Source organism: Puntigrus tetrazona, chromosome 9, assembly GCF_018831695.1.
Source record: "Puntigrus tetrazona isolate hp1 chromosome 9, ASM1883169v1, whole genome shotgun sequence".
Taxonomy (NCBI): domain Eukaryota; kingdom Metazoa; phylum Chordata; class Actinopteri; order Cypriniformes; family Cyprinidae; genus Puntigrus; species Puntigrus tetrazona.
Genome location: NC_056707.1, coordinates 5,626,459 through 5,652,500, shown reverse-complemented (window position 1 = coordinate 5,652,500; position 26,042 = coordinate 5,626,459). Strand labels below are relative to the sequence as shown.

Genomic DNA, 26,042 nt, shown 5'->3' with positions numbered 1-26,042 from the left:
AATCTATTTATGATACATTAAAGGATATATATATATATATATATATATATATATATATATATATATATATATATATATATATATATATATTTTAAGGAAAAACTAATTCTACATTTTTAAAATTTTCCACTATCCTAGATTTTTTTTACTCATTTTAAACACAATGCAATTAAATATACTTTGATACATATTCTTTATTATTTTAATATGCACAAGTCTGAATAAGCATGCTGTTTAATTCAATTACATTTTTTTCGTAAACATTGCGTTACACTGAATGCCATTTCAACATTATTTCAATCGAATTTAGAAATTTTATCCTCCAAAAACTTTTTTAAAACCCTAAAAGCAGACACTCTACTCACTTTTAAAATGCTTTCTATGGACATAATATGAAATATACCCAGCACTTACGCATATATTATATATATATAAAAAAAAAATGAAGAAAAAAGAAAAGAAAAAAACTGCAGATTTGAACAATTATAAACAGAAGCTCGAAGGATTTTTTAATTTATTATTTATTTTTGTGTGTGTGAGGGACACCAGTAGAACTACACCAGAACAGATGTTGAGCCGCTTTTAGGTGGTGCATCACTAAAATCTGCCTTAAAAACCAAGAATAGCGTCCGTCGGGCTGTATTAAATCCAGCTTTTGGCTCGGAGGTTTCCATCTTGTTAAAATAACCCATTGCACTTTCTGCCGCCGCATTAATAAGATCTGATAACTAATCAGGGATAGCGAGCACAGGGATTGTATATCTTGGTAAATCCAGCCGGAATGTAAACCATTGGCACTCTCAAAGGAGCCCCGTGGCAGCTGCGAACATGGGAAGCTTCGCAAAACAGACAGACATCCGGCTCAAAATACTCCTTTTATTTGCTGTTTTAAGATCAAATTATGGTTAGAAGAATTTCACACAGATTTTGGGTCGTCGACTCGCTCCGTTTCATTACGATAATGGGACGCGATTTTCCAATTTAACCGAACCGCGCAGCCATACGGCAGAACTACACGGCGAAAAAAACAACACAGAGGTTACGATGCGGCGCGATATTTCCCCACTCGTGGAGCTGACAGAGTTACAGTGGAGTTAGCGATAATGAACATGCGAAAATCCACTTAAGGATCACCTCTCGGTCTGCGGCTCTACTGACGCTGATAATTAAAGTCACCTTCGTATCATCTGTGGGAAATATAGCACTTCTCGACACAAGTTCACACATATTAACACACAAGATGGCAGTCATTCCCGCACAGGCGCAGCCCCGCACACGCGTTTTCGTCTTCGCTTCATTTGCATTTAGAGAGCAATCCCTTTAAAAATAATACAGGCACATTAAGCTTCTCACGTTCTTTCAGGGCCAGCCGATATATGCCGTAGTAGTAACACTTCTCTTACATATTCATGAGTTTGATTATGTATTTACTTTAGAACATTTTAATCCGAGCAGCCATGGGAAAAAAAATACAATTAAAATCTAATCTTGTCACGTTTTCTGTGCCGCTTTTCATTAAATAAACACGATGACTTTCATTCATGTAAACCAAAATAGCAATTCATAATAATGTTTACTCACATTATTTTATTGCATTACTAACATGTTTTAATAAATGGAAAATACGGTACTTTAAACAATATATTTGCCCGTCAGTGTAAGTTGCCCCCGCTTTGTGCCTGCTATATTTTATATTATATATTTTTTGGACCAGTTCACGTAAACTGAAAATGTGATCTGAATCTGATACTAGTTTCATTTATTCCTCTTTATGCAAAAATGCACGACAAACTCTGTAGTAAGTTAAATAAATCAAATAAAAACTCAATGAAAATGTTTTTTAAAACCCATCAATTTTTTTTACTATGAATATAAATGCCAAAAAATAAAATAAAATAAAATAAAATAAAATAAAATTATTGCAACTGTTGTTGCGGTGATATATATTTAATTATATTTAATGAAACTGCATATATATATACTTAATTACTTTGTGATTTGATAACCGCACCAAATTGTATTTACTTCGATTTATTCGTATAACCCTAATTGTGCTGATACACATTTTCTTTTTTAATACAAAACCTTAAAACCATCCCGGTCTCATTCTAAATCCTTGTTTTCTTGTTCTTAGACGAACTGCTTCAGATATTGTAACCAAACGCCTAAAAGTGCGTCTCAAATGAAACTTCTCAATCCAAACATTTACAAAGGCATTATCCATGAACCGCATGCAGCAGTTGAACTCCGCAAAGACAAAAGGCCATTAATTATGGAAGAGGCGCTCCCTCAGTGAAGCATCAAAACCCGCTATATGACTCATCCACGCTTGAAGTGTTGAAATGGAGGTCTGCACACCTCAAAATATCTCTGTCAGAGTCACACTCGGGCTCCCTGCCGTAATCAATCCGTTAGCACAGCGGGCCTGCCGAGAGATTTGTGACTTAGACCCCTCTCCTGCACATGAGTGTGCGACGCAGCAGCTGTCACGCTCTGGTAATATAAGCCCTTATTAGTGTCCATTAGGCTGCACTGAAACTAATAAGAGATTGTCAAATACATCCAAACATTCACACAACTCTTCGGAAAACAGAACACGACGGACATGAGGAATCACGCTCTTAATGCAAAGCTCGTTGACGTGATCGGGAGAAGGAGCGATTGACGTGTATTCATGAGATACTAAAATAAAACTAAAACATACTCATTAAGTGAACAAAAATGATGCAGAGAATCATTTATTCATTCACTTTTTCATTTATTCACTCACTGACTCATCGATCAATCAATCTTCAATTAATCAGTCGAACCATCGATCAATTAATCACTAATTATAGCTTCTATTAATGTATTGCTTATTAAATTTGTTTTTTAAGATTATTTTAGTAGGCCATTATGTTATTTTAATATTATTATATTCATATCATATTTTTTTTAGATAATTTAAGTTTATTGTATTTAATTGTTTATATATTTTAATATTACTATTTATGTTTAATGTTTATTTCAGTTATAGTTTTAGGTATTATTTTCATTATTTAGGTTCATTTTAGTACATTTGTTATTTTAGTGCCAATATTTATGTTACTTTGCATTTTACACACACACACACACACACACACACACACACACACACACACACATGTATGTATATATATATATATATATATATATATATATATATATATATATATATATATTTTTTTTTTTTTTTTTTTTTTTTTTGAGTAGTAGTTTTGTTATATGCTTTTGCTATTTCTATTTTATTATATTACTGTTTATGTTTAATGATAGATTCAGTTATAATTTAAGTTATCTTTCAATCGCCATTTTATTTATAATTTTTTAGGTGCATTTTTGGTACTTTTCGTTTTGTGGTTATTTTAATGTTCCTACTGCATTTATGTTTAATATCTTTTCATGTCACATTTATCTCTAGTGTAGTCCAACTTTTTAATTATTTACAATTAGTAGTTTTAGTACTTTAACTTATTTTACTATTGTCCATGATATATTTTTTATTTTTTTATTTTAATTTAATTTAATTTTTTTATTTTATATAACCTTTATTTAAATGTTTTAATAAGTATACTTAACAATAACCCTGACTCACTTCTTCTTTCAGTCAGTAACTCATTCAATATCATTCAAATCCCACACTAATTCACTCATTACTCAGTCACTTATTTACTCGCTCTTTCATTACATCTCTCATCCACTCACTCAGTAACTCGTACATTCACTCACTCATTCACGTACTTATCAAGCCCTCCCGTTGCCCTGTCATTATCAGTTACATCCCAGAGACACACTGAATCACTTGACAGGCGTCTGGTTCTACACGCCACAAATGGGTGTTTGGATTGATAAATTGTATGGAGCAGTCACCTTCAGAGACATCAGTTCTACGCGACTCCTGCCAAACCACAGGCTAGAAAACTAGCCAGCAAAAATGCATGACCATGCACAACTATTTGAAATGTATGGTCAGGTCTCAGACATCAGCATTTGTATTCAGTTTCACCGTGTGTTTGGCTGATTCCACGTTTCATTCCACTCATGGGGTAAAAGGAGAAACGCCAAAATCACATGTGTTTCATATAAATCACATTTGATGCATGAGGAATTAGGAGAGAAACAGTGTCTGCTTTAGCATATTAATGAGCAACTTTAAAAAGAGGAATTTCCTAGAAAAGTTAGTTAAGTCATATAGTATATATATATATATATATATATATATATATATATATATATATATATATAATGTGTTTTACAACTACTAATAAGAGGCAATATTGTAGAAATATGAATGCTAGTTAATACTGAGAATTCGACTTAAGTATTAAATAAAGTATTTTATTATCATACATTTAAATATTACTTATCATTGAGTTAAAAGACTAACTGAACTACTGCACTTAGATAAGATGAGGGAATTTTAAACTATACTACAGTAAATGTTAAAATATACACTGTTGTGTTGGCAGGGATATTATTATGATTTCTGATACTTAATTGTTAAAATGTGGCGCTACATTAGATATATTGTGGAATTGAGGGCATCTGGTGGGCTAGCAGAAGATGTTTAGTCAGTTCTAAGTTTATATACTGTATTATTATTTACCTTTAACAGGTATTATCGAAAATAAATTAAGCAAAAGGTCAAAAAAGTGATAGACCCTCGATGATCGGATTACAAAGACTGCATCACGCAACATTAGAACAAGAGATAAAATCTCAGGAATAACGGCATACACTACTTTTTTAAGAGCTGCAAAAACTGTAGTGTGGTCTTGTTTTTCTCATCACTTTGCCGATGGCATGCAAGTTTCAGATGCATCTTGATGTAAACACCCTCATGACCCATTTTGCAGCTGTTCCACATATAGTGTTCCATAACAGTCACATAAATACACACACAAACACAGACATCCAACTGAACGCATCAAGACGAGTACAGCTGGACAGAAAGCATGGGGAAATTCTTAAACATCTCTGGGTAGTCGAGGATAGACACAGAGCATTTTATGAAGAGCAGAAGTGATTTCTCCAGGGAGACGGCTTAACTCGAATAATACCATGGGCAGGACTGAAGCGCTCAAACCAGCTGCCAGCCAATCTATTATCAGCTCCTCAACCTACAGTACACATTTACACACCAGACAAAATGTTCTCAGAGCGCTTTCACGCTAAAGCCTTTGTGCTTTTTGGGGTGAAAACAGATTTCCAAATTTGCCCTCAAGTCTGTTTGAAAAGGTGGCCTCAAGTGAATACATGAAGTACAGTAGAGTTCACAACTGTTGCAAAATGCAAAACAGTCTAACTTGTGGGACTAAACCGCTATTGATTGCATTCCCATTCCTAAACATGTTCCTGACAGATTCTCATGACTTCTTCCCTCTGAATGCATTTTCTTTGAGAGAAGCTCTGCATTCCTTCAATGAATCGGTGACAGACAAAATGCCAAAGTGGTTTTGTGCTTGTAAATTTGAACGGTGAAAGGGACAAACGCTTAACCCTAAAACTACGGCACTCACATCAGTGATGCAAAAGTTGTACAGTTTTGACCCAAATACGGCCTTATGGGACACTAAGGATGTATTCTTAAACTCAAAAATTAAAACAGAAGCCCAAATGGAGCCAAACGTAAGTTAAAAAATATATAAATTTTGAAGTTACCTTTGGACCATCTAAACAAGGTCTTCCAAACAGAGGCATTGCAGCAAGTTGAAGCAAACTCTGCAGGACCCGGGCAGTCAAGAGCTTTTTTAGAGGTACAACAACTGGTCATTGACCTTAAAAGACAACTTTGTGCCTTATCTACCACTAAAGTAGCATATTAGTACCTTAGAGTAGCACCCAAGGCACAGCTACTATGGGGCAAAAGGGTCCAAAGTGCATAGGACCCAACTAAGGGCCTTTCATCACTGAACGTGATTTTCAGGAGGCCCCAGTGTAAATTCTGCACAAGGGGCCAGAATCCCTAGCAACTACATGGGTATTACCTCAAGATATTCACTGAAGGAATGCACCATAGTACCTTAGCTTACTACTAAGAACTTTTAAAAGGTGTATAGTTAAACCTAAGTAAGAGTACTGACCCAAGGATAAGATGTTGTACATCTAACGGTACAATATTTCCACAGGTATTTTCCTTGCGATTTACACCCAAAACTCTAGCATCACAACTACAATATACTGAAAGCAATGCAAGACAAAGAAAAATTGCAGAAAGTTTCTCTTTTCATCCATTTAAAATGTTTAAATATGAGTCCATATGAGGAGGATCTGTGTTTTTAGACTAAAAATGCCCACAAAGCAGCAAAAGTCTCATATGCTTCACATCAAACACACACACAACGCACACACTTATCCCTCTTCAATGACTATCTTACATCTATTTGTGCGTCTGATGAGGTGATGCAGAGAAGTGTTTCACAAGCTTAACTGCTTCAAGCTGCCCTTTAAGGGGGTCTGCACCACAGATCTCCTCTGTCCTGGCTTACACAAGACTCTCATATTGCTTCCTCCAAAGCACGGCTGACAGATCAGAGGTGCGTCCGTATCTGGGAAGAATCCATTTGCGCTCTGATCGCGGGACAGATACTCAACTCACTATGGAGTTTAGAAACATTACAGACAATGAACAGCATAAACAAATGAACGGTATTCCAGGGACACACTCAGCTGTCCCATTTAGAGCCGCTGTCTGGTGCTAGTACATTACGCTGATGAAAGGAAGAAAATGGGCCGTGAAATGAAAAAGGCACTGTAAGGAGAAAAGTGTGCGTGTGAGAGAAAAGCTCTACCTTGGCAAGCGACTCCCCGTTCTTCGTATCCTATGTTGCAGAGACATTTCCCAATAGGCACCAGCCACTCTCCCTCGGTACTGCAGTACATTTTTGGCGGATCCTCCTCTCTGGAATTGTTGACGCATGAGCCTCTAACCTCCACGAGTGACTGAGAGTCCGTGGGAACCGTATCGGGAAACATAGCCAGGTTCCTCACCGTGAAAGGGCATTTTTTAAAGTAGACCCGCACAGAAACTAGGGCCACGCAGGCTCCCACGTCCTGGAAAGCCAGGTAAAAGCCCTTCTTAGTCATGGGCCCCACTTCACGGACCTCTGTGTTTAACTTCAAGATACGGTCGCCCAGGTCCATCTGAGTAAAGCTCTCATCGGCGGCGATGGTGTCTATTTTGGAGAACTGGTGCTCGCGAAACTTACTTCCCTGGTCTTCATCAGTCTCCAGGTAGTGCAAGTTGAACGTCTCTTTGCAGGTCAGGACCATGGGAATACTGTTGCAGTCTCTCAGGGTAAACTTGAGCTCCACATAGATCTTCTGCGCAGAGTTGCGAGGAATCCAGTTGGTCCTCAACCAGTTGTTCTGGCTGTATTCCATCACGTTGCACACCTGGAAGGTCCGGATGGGTGTGTAGTGTTCATCCACGCCGCTAATTTCCTCCCACTGCAAAAAGAGAAAGAAGTTAATCAAATCTATTCCGAGAGAAACCGACGGCTACTGTACCCTTGCATTTCATCGAAGCCGAGACGAATGTAAAACACCTGAGAGGCGAGGTTATTTATTTCTCAAACACATTTGGAATAATGAATCGTTTCGAATTAATATCTCCCCTGTTCGGATAATTAATGTGGGACATAATTAACGAGGCCCTCCACTCCGCGTTCTCTCTCTTGTAAAGGGAGCCTGACAAATCATTTCGTTTTGTCACTAAGGGTGTCCGAAGCCACAATGCGTCCAGAAGTCTTGAGGTTTAACGTATACAAAGCAAAATAAATGATGAACTGAGAGGCAGTGTTTTCTATTACAATAATGGAGTACTATATGGCTCTCCATCAAGCTGAAGTTTATAAAAGCCCTTGGCTGAGTGAGACAAGGCCTCTGGAGTGGCTGTGAGCTGTTCATTACCCGGCGGAACAAGTGTGCCCTCAGACTGAAGAATTGCCTATTTGTGTTTCAACTGCGAGGGTGCTTAATGAAACAGCCCAAAAGGAGCTTTTTTTCAGCACGTTGTTAAGATCTCAAGCATTTAATATATTGTTTTGCATCTTATTGTTTAGATATACATCCTTTTTGGAAGTAAAGCTAAATTGTTTAACTGACAGCTGGAGTTCCCTTCATATATTTTAACGAACATTTTGGGATATTGCATAATTACACTAGTAAAAAAGTAATTTGTTATTGTTCAAATCTATTAACATATCTGATTACTGATTTATCGCTTGAGACTCACTGATCAAAAAATTATAATCAAACTTTGTCTGAAGTACTACTTGTGTACATCTCACATTTCTTAACATTAAGTCTTAAATGTGTTTTAATGTCACTATTGATGAAGATTGCAATAGTTCCACTTTAGCACAGCCAAATATATTTCAGTCTATATTTGGTTGAGCTTCAGCACCGCTTCCACACAATTAAAGTGCAATAAGTACAACAAAAAGAGTTGTTCCAATTTAGCAGACTTCACATAAATGAGTTTAGTATAATAAAGTTACAATTGCAGGGTATTTTGCATACATTTTTTTGTAGAATACTTACCATGAAAATCAGAATGATTTGGGATCAGAATGATTTTTATTGTTTTTTAAGGTTATTGTTTTTATGTATGTATGTGAATATTGTACATGATTTAAAAAAAAAAAAAAATCAAAGAAGTCATGTGAATTTGTCATCTGGTTTGATATCTCACCCAGATATTTACATTTTTAAGATAAAGGCAGGGCTTTTTTTTAAGGAACTGTAACGTGCATGGATGGATTTTTAATAACATGAATTTATACAATATGTGAATTTTCTTTCAGGCCATTATTTTTATTTCAACACTTTTTCAGCTAGCTCAGTTAAGCAGTAGCTAGTCCAATTAATGTTTTTTTCACATTTAAGCTGATTAAGAGAAAGCCACTGAAATTCTGAAGAATGGATTTAAACGTGATAAAATGTGTTAAACAGACCTGAGGGCAATGGACTTAAACTGCTAGCAGAAAGCATTATTAAATTACCCAACTCGTTTAACAAACAAACAGGAAAAAAGCAGTACAGCATCATATGAATGACATGCTTCCCAAATCTGTATAAATCCGTGGATCTATGAGGTTTTATGATTACGGCACAATAAAATCTGCTTCTGATATTGCGCGTACGAACTCGCAAAGTGAACAAATATGATGCAAATTGGAATAAATCAGTGGAGTTTTCAGCCGGTCATTTGTCTCGGCTGCTTTTTGCGAGTTATTTACTCGGGTTCGCCAGCGTAGCTTCAAATGAAGTCCAGGTGCCTGGGCTGTCCCGCATTATCAAACTGGATCGAGAAAGACTGCACTGAAACCACGGCTGCCAAAGTAAATGAAACGTCATATACGATGTGTAAATCACACACACTTGAGAATAGCGCATTACATGGACCGTCTGCTGCCACGAATGACATCAACGCAGGCCGAGCCAATCTCTTTCAAATAACTTTGCTTTATAACACATACCACCCGGTTATAGAGAGGGAAAAACCGTAAAAGCCCTGTCTGGATATGTCTTTTATACGGACAGCAGCTTCTAAAGGCCGCGTCGATTTCTCCAAGAGCGATTGGACGTCGACCTGTATTTCCTTCTCCACAGCGGGAGACGTCAGCCCTGCGCTTTGCAACTTTACACTCGACGGGCAGACCGAAGATGACTTTAGGTTTCTCCCCGAATATCGCTTTACAATAGTAATCCCCCTCCAGCAAGGAAAGCAGCGGAGAAACCAGGAAATCAGCAGTTGGTACATTTGGCCCAACTCCCTCCTGTGTACACTCAGGCCAACTGCTACTTTAAACTAATAGATTCGCTGGCACTTGTGGACAAAGTGGAGCAGAGCTTACGTTTCAGACAGATATGTAATAAAATCATAATCCTCCTCTCGCTCGTATTACAATGGAATTGCATTAGTTAGCGAAGACTGACGTGTACCGCTGGCTTCGGCTGGCATCAAACGCACATTTCCTGAATCGGGGCACACGGTTTCTCGATCAAACCTCGCTCTTTTCATTATGACGGACGAAATTAGAGCGGATTCTTTTCGCCGGGGCTCCATTAGAGTCTGAACGCCGGGATGCCAGAGAGGGCGCGCATTTTTGTGTACACGGGAGATCTAGTAAGGAAATGGGTATCTGGAGGAGATGGCTGCTCGCTGTCAACTACACATTTGTACTAATTGACACAAACAAAGCTCTGACTGGGTTCAGACGATTGCGCTCCGAGGGCTGGATACCGCTGCGGATACACTTTGTTCGAAGCTCGAGTGGAATAAAAGTACAAGTGACACTTTTGGAAACCATTTAAATGAATTCAACGTTGATTTAACGGACTCGCTAACAGTGTTGGGGAGCCAGTGACTAAAATGGCATCCTAAATACTAAATTAGTATAACAGTAGCTTTCCAGTAGCAGTGGCCAAACACTAGATCGCTGGGTTTGGTGAAAGTGTATTACAAAATGATTTGATACTCAAAGGTACTGTCGATAAAAAATGAAGTTAAATTGAAATCACTTCATGTAAACAAATTTGTTAAGAAAAAAGGTAGCAAAATGCAAGTTAATAAGTACTTTTCTGAAGTACACTTCAGCATACTTTAAAAAAAAAAAAAAAAAAAAAAAAAAAGAGTATGAAAATAATATATTTTAACTTTAATTACTTAACCATAAATTGAATGCAACGTGTTCAGACACATAATTTCACCATTCGCGATTAAATGTAAGCATAATATAGTTTACATTTATATTGAATGTAATTCACCAAATTAAATAGGACTTAAAAGCATCTTAATATTTAATTTCTTAATTATTTATATTGACTTTTAAATATCGTTAAAGTTCACTGTTGACACTGAACAAGCTTTCATGGTAAATATAAAAATATTAATATATATATTTGTATTTATATATTTGTAATTACACATTTATAATGACTACATTGCAGTTTACTAAATGTAAAAATGTATTTTTTCTAAACTTTGTAAAAATGTAAACTTTAAACGCAATATTAAATAGCAAACAACCACAAAATGATAATTAAAAAAGTATAATTAACTAAAGTGGCCTGTTTCCTAAAGTTTACTTTAAAGTGATAAAGAACACTATAAATGCACATTGAGCACAGTCCTTTTTCACATGTGAAAGAAAGAAAGTTTTTTTGTGTATATAGCTCCTTGTTGATTGATTGTTGTGCTGCGAACTACTTAAGTGTAGCTTACTAAGTTAGTTTAATTTATGTGCAGCTTGTATTTTGAGAAGCTACAGTTTCAAATCAGCTTTAACAACACCGTTCAAGAAGCATAAACTCACCCATATTATATTACAAAGAAATACACCTCCCAAATTTAATTGAAGACACAAATCACTCCAAGAAGAGAACCGAAAAAGACTGTTTATACGTGAGCCCGCCCCATTCCCACAATTCGGCAGGAAACGCTAGAAATGACAAGTGCTTCACCATCTAAGATTTCTCGCACTAGGTCACGACGACAACTGTACCCTATCAGTCAATACCTTTTCATCACAGCTTTTACCACAGAAGAACCATAACACACTGTGTGCTGCCCGCTCACCCCGCTGAGGCCATATGACGTGCTAATCCACCTTTATAGAGGGGGTTTCTCTGCACTTTGTACAGCTGGAGACCTTTCACGGTTTCCTTTCAGGGGGGAGAAACTAAATGAGTTTTAGCATCATGTTGGAAATATTGTGTTTCGCTGCAGGCGCTGGCAGAGTGTGACTTCGGAAACGCATAATGAAAATTTTGTGTTTGCTGCCTGGTTTGTCTCAGCTGATTATGCCACGACGCAGCAGATCTTCTGGCTTCTGCTGCACGTTTTTAGAGGCCGAAATATGACAAGGAAGTAGGTTATTAAGAAATACTGATGAAGTCTGAGTCAAAACAGTCTGTTTAATCTATCTATCTATAGTTGAGTGTGTGTGTGTGTGTGTCTATATACTGTATTTATACACACACGCGCACACACAGACACACACAAAACACTATATACAGTTTGCTTAAAATATAGTGTCAGGAAAATTAAATATATACAATTTAAACATATAAAAATATAATATATGCATATTAAAAAAAAAAAAAAAATATATATATATATATATATATATATATATATATATATATTTTAATAAAGTGTCTTTTTTTTCACCAGCTGTTAGATAAGGCAAGATGTATAAACCAGAAGAGTATCATATCAAATTTATAAATTAAAAAATGTATATACATATTCATATTTATTTATTTGTGTTGCATTTCCAACACATTTTCACAGAAAACAAAGAAAACAAAACACTATTTTTAATTGAATATTTATGCAACAATAACTACATACGATGAATCCAAAAACCATGACGTAAGACTCATACCACAATACTTCATTCAAGTCAAACCAATCGATTCAGCATGAACAGACATTCCTACATACTTCAAAAACTAGTTTTGCTACCAAACCAAAGACAATCATTTCAAACCGATAAAAATACTTGCAGCCCAGAATATTTCTGTCCTGTGATCCGGTGCAGCCACAAATGCTCCCAGAGCAACAACTCAACCCGGCTATTCGTTCAACAATCCTAAACCGAAATAAAAACAACGGCAAGCCAATGTTCGACATCCATTAGCACAGTTCCCGAGAAACGAGCAGCAGCTTCAGAGAAACGAGGCCTTCCGACCCCCAAAAACGCCCTCCAATCGAGCTCCCATCGGCATCTCCTCAGCAAAGAGGCTCAGAAAACAACTGCGTGGAGATCGCGGCGGAGTAACCCGACTGCCTTGGGTAATGAATCCCAGGCCGAGGCCTGATGCAATTTGGAGAGGCCGTAATAAACAGCGCTGCGTGTTTAAAGAGCTGTCTGCGCAGGGCCGGTTTATATTTACTGCCCTTATCTGAGCGAGGCCGCACAGGGAGCGTCCGATGGGCTTTAGCTCTTAATTTGCTTTAACCGGGCCGATTTGTGCTTACACTGGCAGAAGGCGGGCGGCCCATCCGTCAGTGTCAGCGCTGCGCCGGCACGTTATTTGAAATCATTTTTGAGGGCATAGCTTTCAGGGCAAACTGCTTATCGCTCCAAACTAGGGAGAAGTCCTGAGTAATTAGAGTTAATTCACCTTCAGAACCCGATCTTCGCCGTAATCGCGACAACGGCTACACAATAAATCCCAGAGCATATCTGCGAGGGATTTCCTTTTTCGTTTTAAATCACCTTTACGGCTATTGTAAAGATTAACGACAGCTTTCTCCGTTGAACTTATGAACGTTTAGAAATTAATCTGGCAAATTAGCGCAATTACTCAGTTTTTTCCGCAAACGCGCTGTATATTAAAAAGCACTTAATGTAGGACGCGAACGGCCTTTTTTGGTTTTTTTCGCTTCGTGTTTTTTTCTTCTCCCTTGCTTCTGAGAAAGGAAAGCGTCGTGTTTTACTGTGCCAACAGTAAAAGAGAACGAGGGGAAACAAGGTTTGGCAGCTATATGGAACAAATTACTGGATTACCTTTAGCAACTGCCAGCAAGTCATTTTAACACATAATAAAGTTTAAAGAACGGTTTGGTCCGAGTAACCCTTGAGACCAATACCTGCGAAAACTCGACAAATAAACATGGTTTTTATCGGAAGTTGCGACCTTGAAGTTTTGACAACAAAAATAAAGCACCTTGACTTGTTCTGCACTGACATGAAAAACATACCTTCGGGCTTAGCATTCTTGTTCTTGTTATTTTTGTTTTTATGATCGTAATATACGTTGTCTGTATTTTTTTATAAAAACAGTTGAAATGCTTTTGGAATAACTAAGATTGTGAAAGAAATCCTTTATGCTTAGCAAGGCTGCAGTTATTTGATAACGTATTATAATAACTTTTTCTACACTGTCATATATTTTCAGTTGTAATTCATTCCTGTGATATAAAGTTGAATTTTCAGCATCATTACCCCGGTCTTCTGTGTCATATCATCCTTCAGAAATCATTCTGATATTCTAATATCTGTAAATGTGCAGTTATCAGCATCAGTTATTACTAGTGCTCAATTATGGTTATTATTATTATTATAAAAATTGCATCACAAGAGTAAATTATTTATATATATATATATATATATATATATATATATATATATATATATATATATATATATATATATATATATATATATATATATATATAATCAGATATTTATTTAAAACTGTAATAATATTACTGTTTTTACTGTTTCTTCTTATTATTATTATTATTATTAAATAACTGCAACTTTGGTGAGTAGAAGAGAGAATTTTACAAATGTATTATTTAAAAATTAAAATGCAATTCTAAGTTTATCCGTTAAACTCCATTAATGTTAATGTATATGCAGTTTTGTCAAACCCCTAAATATTCGTGCTATCAAACGATTAATCGCGATTAATTGCATCCAAAATAAACGTTTTTATCTACATAATACATGTATGTGTACTGTGTATATTTATTACGTGTATATAAATACACACACATACATTTTGAAAATACTGACATTTATTTACATGCACATATTTATATTCCTATCGTTTATTTTATGTATATATATATATATATATATATATATATATATATATATATATATATATATATATATATATATATATATATGTGTGTGTGTATTTATATATATATATATATAGCCTAATAAAAACACAGTACACTCATATATATGTTGTTTTGCATGCGATTCATCACGAAATGACAAAATCGCTGTGAACTCAAAACAAAAAATGCCCTAAATACGGCACACAACATTTCGGCTCCCCAGCAACATCCTCTCAGCACGAAATCTCTCTTCTCTTCTTTTCCGCAAAGAAATATGGATTAGGTCTGCAGCACTCACCCCGTGGGATGGGGATGATATCCAGCCCAGCTCCCCTTGGCTTGCTTTGGAGTCCAACAGGTTAACTGTAGAAAAGAGAGAGAAACAAATAAGCAGTTAGCCCTTTTATGTGGGGTTTCACTCACTGTCAGTGTGGAGCGTCCCCATCAACACAGTATTTACTCAGCTGCGCTGCTTTATGCCACAATCCAATTAAACAAACAATGGAGTCGACCAACTCATCCTTCAAAACCAGTATTTCTCAGTAAGCTTTAACGTCCAGAGGAAAGCAACCCTCGTAACCCCGCGCATGACGGGATCTTCAACGCCTGACCCGGCTCTGCTCTCATGCGTTTTCAAAGTATTATTTCACTGATAGACATCTTTAACGAGGAGAACAAATCACGGTGGTTTCTTTTATCTGACAAGCACCGTCTGAAAGGATTTGATATATTAAAGCGATGCGCTGATAAAAGATTACAGCCAGAACTTGATTGTTTTCTTAAACATTTAACCCCCATTTAAGGTGATGTTGTTACTGTGTAATTACAAAAAATAAACACAAGTTTACAGTTAGGGTTAGTTACTAATTATCGCGTTATTTACTGTTATATCTGTAAACATACACAGAAAATTAAGCGTTTTGTTTGTTTTGTATTTCTTTTGTTTACTATTGTTCTAAAATTACAATAAATATGTGAAACAATAACTATGTCAATATGAAAACTGAAGAATGAACTATATTTAAAAAAACAAATAACTAAAACTATACACACACACACATATATGTGTGTGTGTGTGTGTGTATATATATATATATATATATATATATATATATATATATATATATATATATATATATATATATAATAAAATGTGGTGAACAAAATATTTATAAATATAATATTTTTTCACCACATTTTTTAAAAATATATTTATTTATAAATAATATAAATTGAAAACAAATATATTTATAGGACACATTCTTTAATTCTCCTTCATTCTCCTTATTTTGCTTATTAATGTTTTTTCTAATTTATGCAATATAAATATTTGACCATCCTCAGATGTTATTGCTTTTTTAACTCTGCCTTTGTATTCAGTATTTATTTCTGTTCGTGTAGAAAGTTTCATTTTTATATTAAACGGAAACTCAAAGGCTCGTCCAATCCAACTAAATTCCAACCAAAATGAAGCAAACAACATGAAACCAACAGAAAGCGAAAAGTACAACAATGCGAGAGGACAGCGAGGAAATGCGAGTGCATTATTAAAGCTGGCTGGCTGCGTGGCGTGCTACGGCGGGGAAGGTCGTGACAAGCTCTTGACATCTCAGTGTCTCCTGCTCTCATAACAACGACTCCTGTTTGATTGAGCAAGGCTTCTACGGGCACAAAGAGAGGGAACAAAAGCCTCCGTAGGCGTACAGTAAACGCATAATCCCAGCTGACATGTGGGCCACTCAGCATGGCGTCTATGGCCCCTGCTAATAGCAGTGTCACTCATTCAGCCTACAGCTACGGCCAGAAAACATCCAGACCAACCGCAAACAGACATATGGGGCGTGGATGACATGAACCTTTCTTTTCTAGAAGAGTCTAGAAATGTATACTTTATTACCGGTATTTGTTTTCTTATCACAAGGAGAGACATGATGTCCGAGTCTGGGCCAACACACCTTCTAACTGTAAGAAATTTGTTTCTGGCACCAGTCAGAAATTTGGACACACTTACTGATTCTTCAACGTTCATTAATATTGACTCATTTATTTTTCTGCGGATTTTAGAGCAATTGTAAAGTCATTGAAATGTTAAAATAACACATTTTTAATAATAATAACAACAACAGCAACAACACTGGGCAAATGCAAATATTTTAGTTTTTAAAAAAAAAAAAATAAAAATAAAGAATAAAAAAAAAAATATATATATATATATATACACCCTATTCCCTATGTACATTGTTTAGTTGTATCATTTATCACTTATTCACAATATTTAGTACATTACATTTCAATTTAATTTAATCTAATTTAATCCAAACTATGATAACAAAGCAGATTTTAATGCGATTTTGATGTGAACTTTAAGCCAAAATAATCTATTTAATATTTATTTTATTTTCAATATTTAATTTGTACCTTTTTTTTAATTTGCTTAGCTGCTATGAATACAAAAACCGAAACGCTTAGATGAATGATTTTAGTTATAGCACGTACCAGACTGTATTTAACAAAAATAAATGTCGTTATAACATTTATACTAAATATCATACGATCGGGCACTTTTACTATTCGTTAAATTCGATTCAATTCAAATAAAATTTTCATTTAGTACAAAAAGCGGATTTATTTTCATTTTATTGATGCATTTCTTTCAGTATATGGAGAAGGGCGTTCCAGCAGAAACCGCCGGCTCACCTGAGCGCTAGCCAAACAGCTGGCCGTTCTCAAGCTGTAGATGCTCCCTATTAACTGTAATAAAGCTATCTGCTTATGTCAGATAATGGCAGCTCGCATCCAGCTTTCCAATTTAAATTTCCCAATGATCCGAGCCCGCGTCTCAAATTGAGCCGGCCGGGGGAAATTTGAGACCATAAAATTAGAAAGCTACATGGGTGAGGCCGGTTCTGCGGCTGTAAGAGAAGGAAATCACAGCCGACGTCATCCCGACGTGTAGCATCGAGCGCGAAACAGGGGTCTGATTATGAACAGCTGATCTAACGGCCGTCTCATTCAACCGGACCAAACAGGTAAATCAATAATCTAGGGTTCCAACCGCAGGCCGCTCTGATGTATCATCCCCGCTCTACCAGCCATTGTCTTCCTTTCATCGGCGCATGGCACGTGATCGCACGCATTAACAGCGGTTTCAAAGAGACGGTGGTCGTGTTTCATTCAACATCTCGACGTGGAATGTAAGGGTTAAGTGACTGACGACCAATTACTCGGCTGAAGCAACTTTCAGTATAAGGCAACTGTAATTAGTAACTCGCTAATTATTACAAATCTAGGGTGTAATCACGTACGAGCTCCAAGTGTAACAGCGTCACACGTCTATTTGCATTGAGATCGCGATACTGAACTGAACAAAGACAAGAAATCTGCGTTAAAACTGCCCCATTGCCTTTGTACTGTATCATACTTTCCCATTACATTATGAGCAACTGACATTAAATACCGTATGCATTTAATTTAAATACTATGTATTTTCATAGTATTTCATTTAAAATTAAAATCTTGTATCCAAAGCGACTTACAAATTCAATTCAAATGTATCAGTTTCATTTTTGCATCTTATTGTGAGTAATTAACATAAATACATATATATAAATTTAAACACTATCTATACTATATCAGTTATTCATAATATAACAGAAATGTGAAATTATGATGCCTTTGAATTTAAATGCATATCTCAACTTGATGCATGTATAGTATTTAGCGTCAAAGGCATCACAATTCCACTTTTACATTATATATTAATATAATATAATATAATATAATATAATATAATATAATAGCAGCTTATATTGCATTGCATTTACACAATCTACACTGAATACCACTGATGCTTTTAAAAGTTAATTAATCACAATGCAGGACTATATAAAATTTAAAATAAAGTGAAAACGCAAATAAAATAAAATCCTGTTTTTTTATTTACGATTTTCTTAAAAGAAAAGCAGATGCTGTGTAGCAACAACCCTCACGCTAAACAAATGCACACGAAAAAATGCAGCGTGTTTCAAATCTCCTTGTCACGTCATTCCCAGGCCCTCGCCGTGCTTCAGACGAACAGAAAACAGCCACCGACGTTACACATACCCGCGGTGGCGGCCGTCGATTAAGATCTGAATGAGATTTGCACGGGTTTAGGAGAAGCATATGGCCCGTGAACGGCACGCCGCCTGCTCTCCTCGCCGTCCCCTTCACCTCTCAGGTACTTAATTAAATCAGTCACTGAATTAAGATGAGAGTCAGGTGCCTGAACACCTCAGAACCGCCGGGCTCCTCGGAGAGCAGAGGAGAACCAGATTGAAATCTGACTGTGGCTGCACGAGACGCACTTAGGTCGATTATTTTCAAAGGATTTTCGAGTGAGAACAAGAGGCCGCGATATACACGCGTGTGTCCAAAACATCCCCTGATCCCTTTTCTCGGCCGCTCTAGATCCTCCCCTGCAGCTGGCCTACAGCTTCGCCGAGGGTCGCCCCCCAAAACCGAGAGGTCGGTGCCTGCGAGTTATGATTTATGGCTTCCTTGCGAGTCGAACCGCGTTTTGGGTTTTGGATTCAAGGGCTGTCAGGATTTTGGCGCTCGCCGTTTGCTAATTCCCCCGACCCAACTATACGAAAAACCAAAAAACAAACACGTTGGAATGGAAAAACAATAGCAGCCCGCGGCCCGATCGAAGCTTCCGCCCCGTAATGAAGTATTAACCTCTACGCCATGAATAATTCAGACGAGTCTAGGGGTGTCTGCCTCAGCCCCTCCGAACGCTGGCAGCTTTTCTGCCCACCATCTCCGTCCCAAACCCGTCCGTAAGCACCGCCGCCGATCTAAAAGCACCCTAAGAAGCACCCTTAAGCATCTAAAAAGCTCCCTCGGCCGTCCCGTCTGGAGACGAGAGCGCCGTGACGTCACACCTGACTAAAAGAGATCTACGGCGCCATCTTGGCCACAAGTTAGAAAACGGAAACCCGGTTTGCGTCGCGCGATTCGTTTAACGCCTGCGTTTATGTTTCTGGCAGATGCTGTGTTCTGGAGCCGGGGCCCGATGGGCTTCAGGAAGATTTCCTGAGATGTTTTTACACTGTTGTTTTAGTCGAAATCGGCGCGTAAGGATGTGGTCAAGCGTTCGTGAGAAGCCTATGCGGACGACAGGACAGGCCATACGCATTATATAGGCGGCTAAAAGTTCACCCACCACAAACGTGACTCACATAGGCCCGGGCTAAATGGCAGAGAAATTAATTTGCTTCTTTAAACAGAAGTATGTTTCACTAGGCAGCGCGCCCAGATCCAAAAAAAAGAGAAGATATCAATTACATGTTTTTTTTTTTTTCGCCGCGTGTTGTTTATTAAAAAAATAAAACCCGCTGCCACTGATTAAGAAAATGACCACTGTTTATTAAATAAACTTTTTTATCTGAGGTTTAATTTGTACGTTTTAAGTATGAATCAACCCTATTTGCAATCGGCAGTCTCGACAGAACATCATTTGTATTTCAAAAATGATAAAAGTAATAAATTACCCAAGAGAGAAAAAAACATAAACAAGATTTTTTTTTTTTGTGAGGGAAAAAAGTGATATTTCATGCTGCATACATCTACGGGACAGTGTAAGTAGGCCTTGAGTTACTTTGTTTCAAACACAGCCTATAGGAAAAATGCAGTAAAAATAGTCAAAAATATTTTTAGACTGCTGTGCTACTTGGATATTCAGAAAAGTTTATCTATTTCTTTATATATATATATATATATATATATATATATATATATATATATATATATATATATATATATATATATATATATATATATATATTAGAAGCAGGTGTTGTTTATATATATTGTAAGCTATAGTTAAGTAGAATAGAGTTTTTAGTAGGCTATACTTAAACTGTCCTTTAAAAGAATCCCGCCAGCTGTAGCCTTTGAAACGTATTTCAATAATTTCGGCCAATTAAATTAAAGTAACATATCAAGGGCTTACAGAGGTACACGTTATCATCATTAAACACGCATAATAAGACACGAATAAGGTCGCAAAGAGGTGCGCTGAACACGGATTTGGTTATTAAAATTAATTACATGCAGTAAAGGCTTTACTTTAAAGTTTTGATTATTATTACGACATTTTTACGACCTGATGTTAAGGGTTAAAAGGCATCGGCCCGTTTCAGCCCGAGCAGAAATTAAGAGCCTGGACAGAAAAGTCATTTCTTGCCAGGTCAAGGATGGGGTTTGGTAATATAGTGGAATATTATTACTAATAAATAAATATAAAAATAAAGTTGAATACGCTTCAAATGTCACTTGAGTTTATTGCCTGAAAAGCGGACGCTTCGCATCGATATGCAACTTTTCAGTCGCAAAAAAATCAGAATTAACGCTCGTTGTGTACACGCGTTAATAAAACTGGGTTAATACGAACACGAACTACTGCTTTTTAATCAAATCATGATCCAAACGAGGCAGGGCGCGGGTCTCGCGAGGTCTCCGCGCGGTCCTCCAGAGCTCGTCCGATACCAGCTCACAAAAGAGCGAACCTGCGCGTTTTTATTCATTCAGCTCAAGTCGGGATATCATACCCAGCACGGCCGAGCTGATTAGGAGACTCCAAGCTTCGCTCCGAATGAGATCAATAGCCGCGGCTCTATACTGACACTCTCTGGCGAGAAACACGTCCCGTTACAGACTTTTTCAGCAAAAAAAAGGTGATTCACGGCCCATAAATCACAGTCAGGAAGAAAAGCCGCTCTGAGCATCGGGAAACATCAGAAACATCGCCCACCTTTGTGTCGACGGCATACCTTTCAAAAAAAAGATACACACTTCGAAACTAAAATATCTACCCAATAATAGCAAACTTCATTTCCAACATAAATTCACCAAACGTGAATATATATTTATCGCTGCATAATAAATAGCAGGCCGAGTGATATTAACGAATGCAGGCTATCTTTCTCTTTTTTTTTCTCTAATCGGGTCAAATACAGCGCTTGAAGTTTTGGAAATGCTATATATATATATATATATATATATATATATATATATATATATATATATATATATATATATATATATATATCAATATTGCCAGAAACTTCAAGGGATGAAGCCGGAGAAAAAGTCTTCCCAAGCGACTGTAGAAAAACACTTTCTAGCTCTGAACGGATGCTGATCAATGTGAACAAAACAGGGGTGCTCATAATATGAATATGAAAAACGGAGTGAACGCGCATATATGATCAAATATAAAAATAAATAAAGCGCACGCTTATTCAGGCCTACGCGTTCATCTCGACCCCGCCGCTTTTTAAGTGCTTCACGAAGGACGTTTAGAAGTCAAAACGCGAACAGTGTCCTAGAAATAATAACCGTTTTGTTAAAAAAAATGTATGTAAATATATAAAGCGCATCCGTACCTAACTTTGCTGGCTTGCTAAGGTTGATAAGATTGATTTGAAGATCACTTTATTAGAAATGCCATCGGTTTGTAGGCCTTGTACAGTTTGAGCAGCCCGTACGTGATTGGAAATTAAAATAATAAGTGCATGTGTATTTCATTTAATAACTAAGCGTGCAATTAGCACTAGACCATTGAGATAACTGTAAAAACTTCGGCATCAGTAGGCTCTAATAACTTAATATATTTGGGAAACGTACATAAAATCGAAAGCAGCTGTAAGCAGCTTATTAGCAGTGAAACAAACACTTCTGTGTGTGTGTGTGTGTGTGTGTGTGTGTGTGTGTGTGTGTGTGTGTGTGTTGTGTGTTTAATATAAGTTATCAGCTTTTTAAGTTAAAATAAATAAATACATAAAAATGGCTAATAAATAAGAAGAATGACGGTTGGCCTGTTTGACACCAGATTGCAGGTAAATATCTGAAGGAAAGTTTATCCAATAAGCTTTTCACGCATTGCAACAAAAGCGCAGTGCAACTGAATAAACTCGGCACCCAAACTTGCAGCGCATGTTAGACTCCACACAAGATAACCACGAAGTAATTCAACAGCTTTCTTAATTAAAAACGCACAAACGCACAAAAAGCCTCGGCATATACAGCCCATTCTGCGAGCATGCGGCATGCCCGGCTGATTTTCGGAGCGGGTTCGGCGCTCGGCGGCTGCGCGTCGGCGCTTTCCCGTCCGATCGATCCCTTCGAAACGCGCTTTTATCGCGCAGCTCGAGCAGACGTGACAAACAATAATAAACAGCGCCAAAAGTTGAATCCGCAGCGGCACCTTTCCGTTTATTCCTCGCGCAGAGCAATTCGATGCGTCTCGCGCGGAACCGCGAGGTTATTGATTCGGTTCGTTTCGGAGCGGCGGCTCTGACATAAAGTGAACGAGCGAGCGAGCGTTCAGCCGGCGCCACCGAACTCTCCGCGGCTCCGCAGGTAACCGTTCACCTCGATGCCATTGCCCCTGTCAAAGCCGAGCAGGGTAATCAATTTTTTTATAAATAAATAAAAAAGCCCGTCCGGTCCGAGCCGGCGGTATGGTGAAGACAGGGTCTGTCACGCGCTAACGGTGGAAGCTGAGATGAGGCGCAATGTGTCTCGCGCTCCAGACGTTACCTTACCTTCGTTGGACGGATGGATAACGAATTCTGCGCTGGAAATGAACGCGAAGAGGAAAAGGAAAAGTATTAAGGTTTTGCAATCCATGATAGCAGTTGAGGGGGCAAAGCAATGCGCATAACTCCATGAAGCATGCCACTCATGTGAGGGCTTCTGTTCCGACACAAGTTACCATTCTCGGCTCAGAGGCTGATGTCAAGTTTGACACCGGAGACGAGGAGGAGTCTCTCTCTCTCTCTCTCTCTCTCTCTCTCTCTCCTCAGTCTCAGTTCTCACCGGGAGCTTCCCTTTTTCGCTGGGTCCTACACACCAGACAGCGCCGTTTATTAGACCGGCAGGTTCAACGGAGGTCGTGTCATCTCTCGGAAACTGAAGGGAAGACAAAAACACACGAGAGGCGGCTCGTCAAATCCCGGTTACTGCGTGTCACACGGCGAGATTTATGCGCTTTCCTTGCCTAAAAAACAGTGTTAAGCTCTACACATTCGTCACATCAGGACCGCATGAGCTACAGCTGGAAGAATAAACACATGGTTTAGTTTGGGCCAGTTAACGGTATGGTTACACTTACACCGAACTAAATAATACCAATATAGTATTATTAATACGCTAACTGCCAACAAAAACAAAATGCACACTAATATATAAAAATGCAGTCTGTTAGTCAAAATTATATATATATATATATATATATATATATATATATATATATATATATATATATATATATATATAGTTGGATGTTTTTATGCCACAACGATGAAAGCATTTATCACATTTCATAATAATTATGTATATGAAATATCGCCAACGTTCACTGGATTCCTATGCTTAGTAATTTAACTGTTAAAACTGCAGCGTCGTAGCTCTCAGACATGGACGGCACTCATTTCTCCGTCCGTAGGCTGCTCTCTGTCACATTAGGCCTTTGAAAGCTGTGCAAGCAGCTGCTGGGTGGAGAGCCGGCCTGCAGGGGCTGATCCACAGCGCTCAGAAACCGACTGGAACCACTTTCAAGAGACACTCAGAAAGGAAGTAAACATCACTTAAGCTTCGATAAAAACACTCGCAGGAGATGAATGAAGCGGATTAGAGGGACTTGTCATTTATCGAACCTGTAAAAGGGGGCTATAACCGTTGCAATATGTTTCTTAACATTATAGGTCAATACACGTAATAAAAATTGTATTATTATTATTATTACTTAACAATAAGTTTAAGCAAACTTTAAGTAGTTAATAGTAACAATTAAATAGCGAAGAAAGCGTGTTTATTTTCATAAAAAAAGCTAAAATAAATTATTATACAAATCAGAACAGCTCTATAGGTGCTAGTCCTTTTTACAAAGTCAGCTTTTTACGAAGAAAAAATAAATAAATAAAACAAAACTCCTCGTATGCCATTGCGCATTATGAGATATAAATATTAGACACGGAAGCATTGGTGCCTCTTAGCAAAATTTGTTATACGAAGCAGACACGATGAGCCTCAAAGTCCAAAACTGGCTTTAACATCACGATCAATGCCGAACGTTTTTTTTTTTTACAAGCCTACATTTATATTAAATGTTTTTTTTTCCCCCATCTGAAACACCCACGGAATATGTAATCCCTGTCTGCTCTTACTTGTGGTGAAAAATGTATTTATTACATTTATTTTTCAGAGCAATTTAATACTTTAAAAGGATCAGATTAGAAGACGGAATATTACAGGAACAGCTCTCTCCTTTTGTAAACGTTTATTTGATTATTCCCCCCCCCACTAGTCTCCTTTCCACACTGGATATGATATAAGCTGTCAGGTTTATGTAAACCTTTTTACGCTATAGGCCTCAGCCGCGCTTTTTGAATCTTTTTTGGACAACTCTCTGACGCCGCTATCAAGTCTGAGTATTGATTTAAAGTTCCAGTGCGACTTAAATACTTTCTTTTCTAACACATTCTCCACTTTTTGCGAAAACAGAGAAAGCAGATGTTGAAATAAATATATATGTCCCCGCAAAATACGAATACACGCCATCGTGTTTAATAGCAGTATCCCGTCTGTCGAGGATACACTTTTCATTTTGCTGTTGGTCTGCGTTCGATCATTTCACTCAGTGCTTTTCCCTAGAAGCTTTGTCAAATGACTTGCCAGGATTAAAACCCCCGCGATTTAAAGTCGTTTTCTGCTCGAACTCGACATCAAACCCGAGTTAAAGCTCGGGGAGCCTAAAGGGACCCGTCTCCGCAGCCGAATCATCCGGCGAGTTCAATCCCGTTCCTGCTCCAAAAGCGTCCCGATCCCGAAGCGGATCCCAGTGCGTTTAACGCGTAAACATGTCCGGAGAGTGATTTAGTGAAGAAACGCAAAACAAAGAGACAAATCAGCCGAAGTAGCAATTAAAAAAAAACAGGGAAACAACATTTGGTTTGTTTCCCAGAAGCATTGAGGTCTCGTCTGAGGCCATGTGTGGCCCTTATTATAGTGTGTGAAAGTTAAACGCTGATATCAGCACAGCCAGAAGAACTCAAACAGGAAAACCGACGACCGCTTCACACGATGATGTTCCCTCTACTTTTTTCAAACAAATTAACTCGTACAAATAGGCTGTCAAAACAAGCAGTTAATTCAGCGTTACTGGGTTCATTTAGGACTGAACAATAAATCGCATTTCTAATCGCAATTAGAGAGGCCACAAGTACGTGATCGTTCAAAGCGGCAATTAATCGTTTCAAGTCCACTTATATCATTTTGTGTGCTTAAGATGTTCTTTTCTTTCTGCGTGCTATCTTAAGGGTTTTCGCTCTGCGTTACGTTGTAAAAAATAAGTGTTATTTTAACTGTAAAATAATGTAAAAGCACT

At 37.5% G+C, this 26,042-nt stretch overlaps 1 protein-coding gene across 1 annotated transcript in view; it reads right to left on the bottom strand.

The window, feature by feature from the left end:
- The window catches only part of LOC122351927 (ephrin type-A receptor 3-like), a 102,949-nt gene extending 79,570 nt beyond the window's left edge, over positions 1-23,379 (bottom strand). Inside the window, 3 exon segments of the mRNA XM_043249347.1 lie at positions 6,810-7,467; positions 14,907-14,971; positions 23,200-23,379. Coding sequence (XP_043105282.1) covers positions 6,810-7,467; positions 14,907-14,971; positions 23,200-23,284 — 808 coding nt within the window. The 5' untranslated portion in view covers positions 23,285-23,379.
- Positions 23,380-26,042: the final 2,663 nt, after the last annotated feature.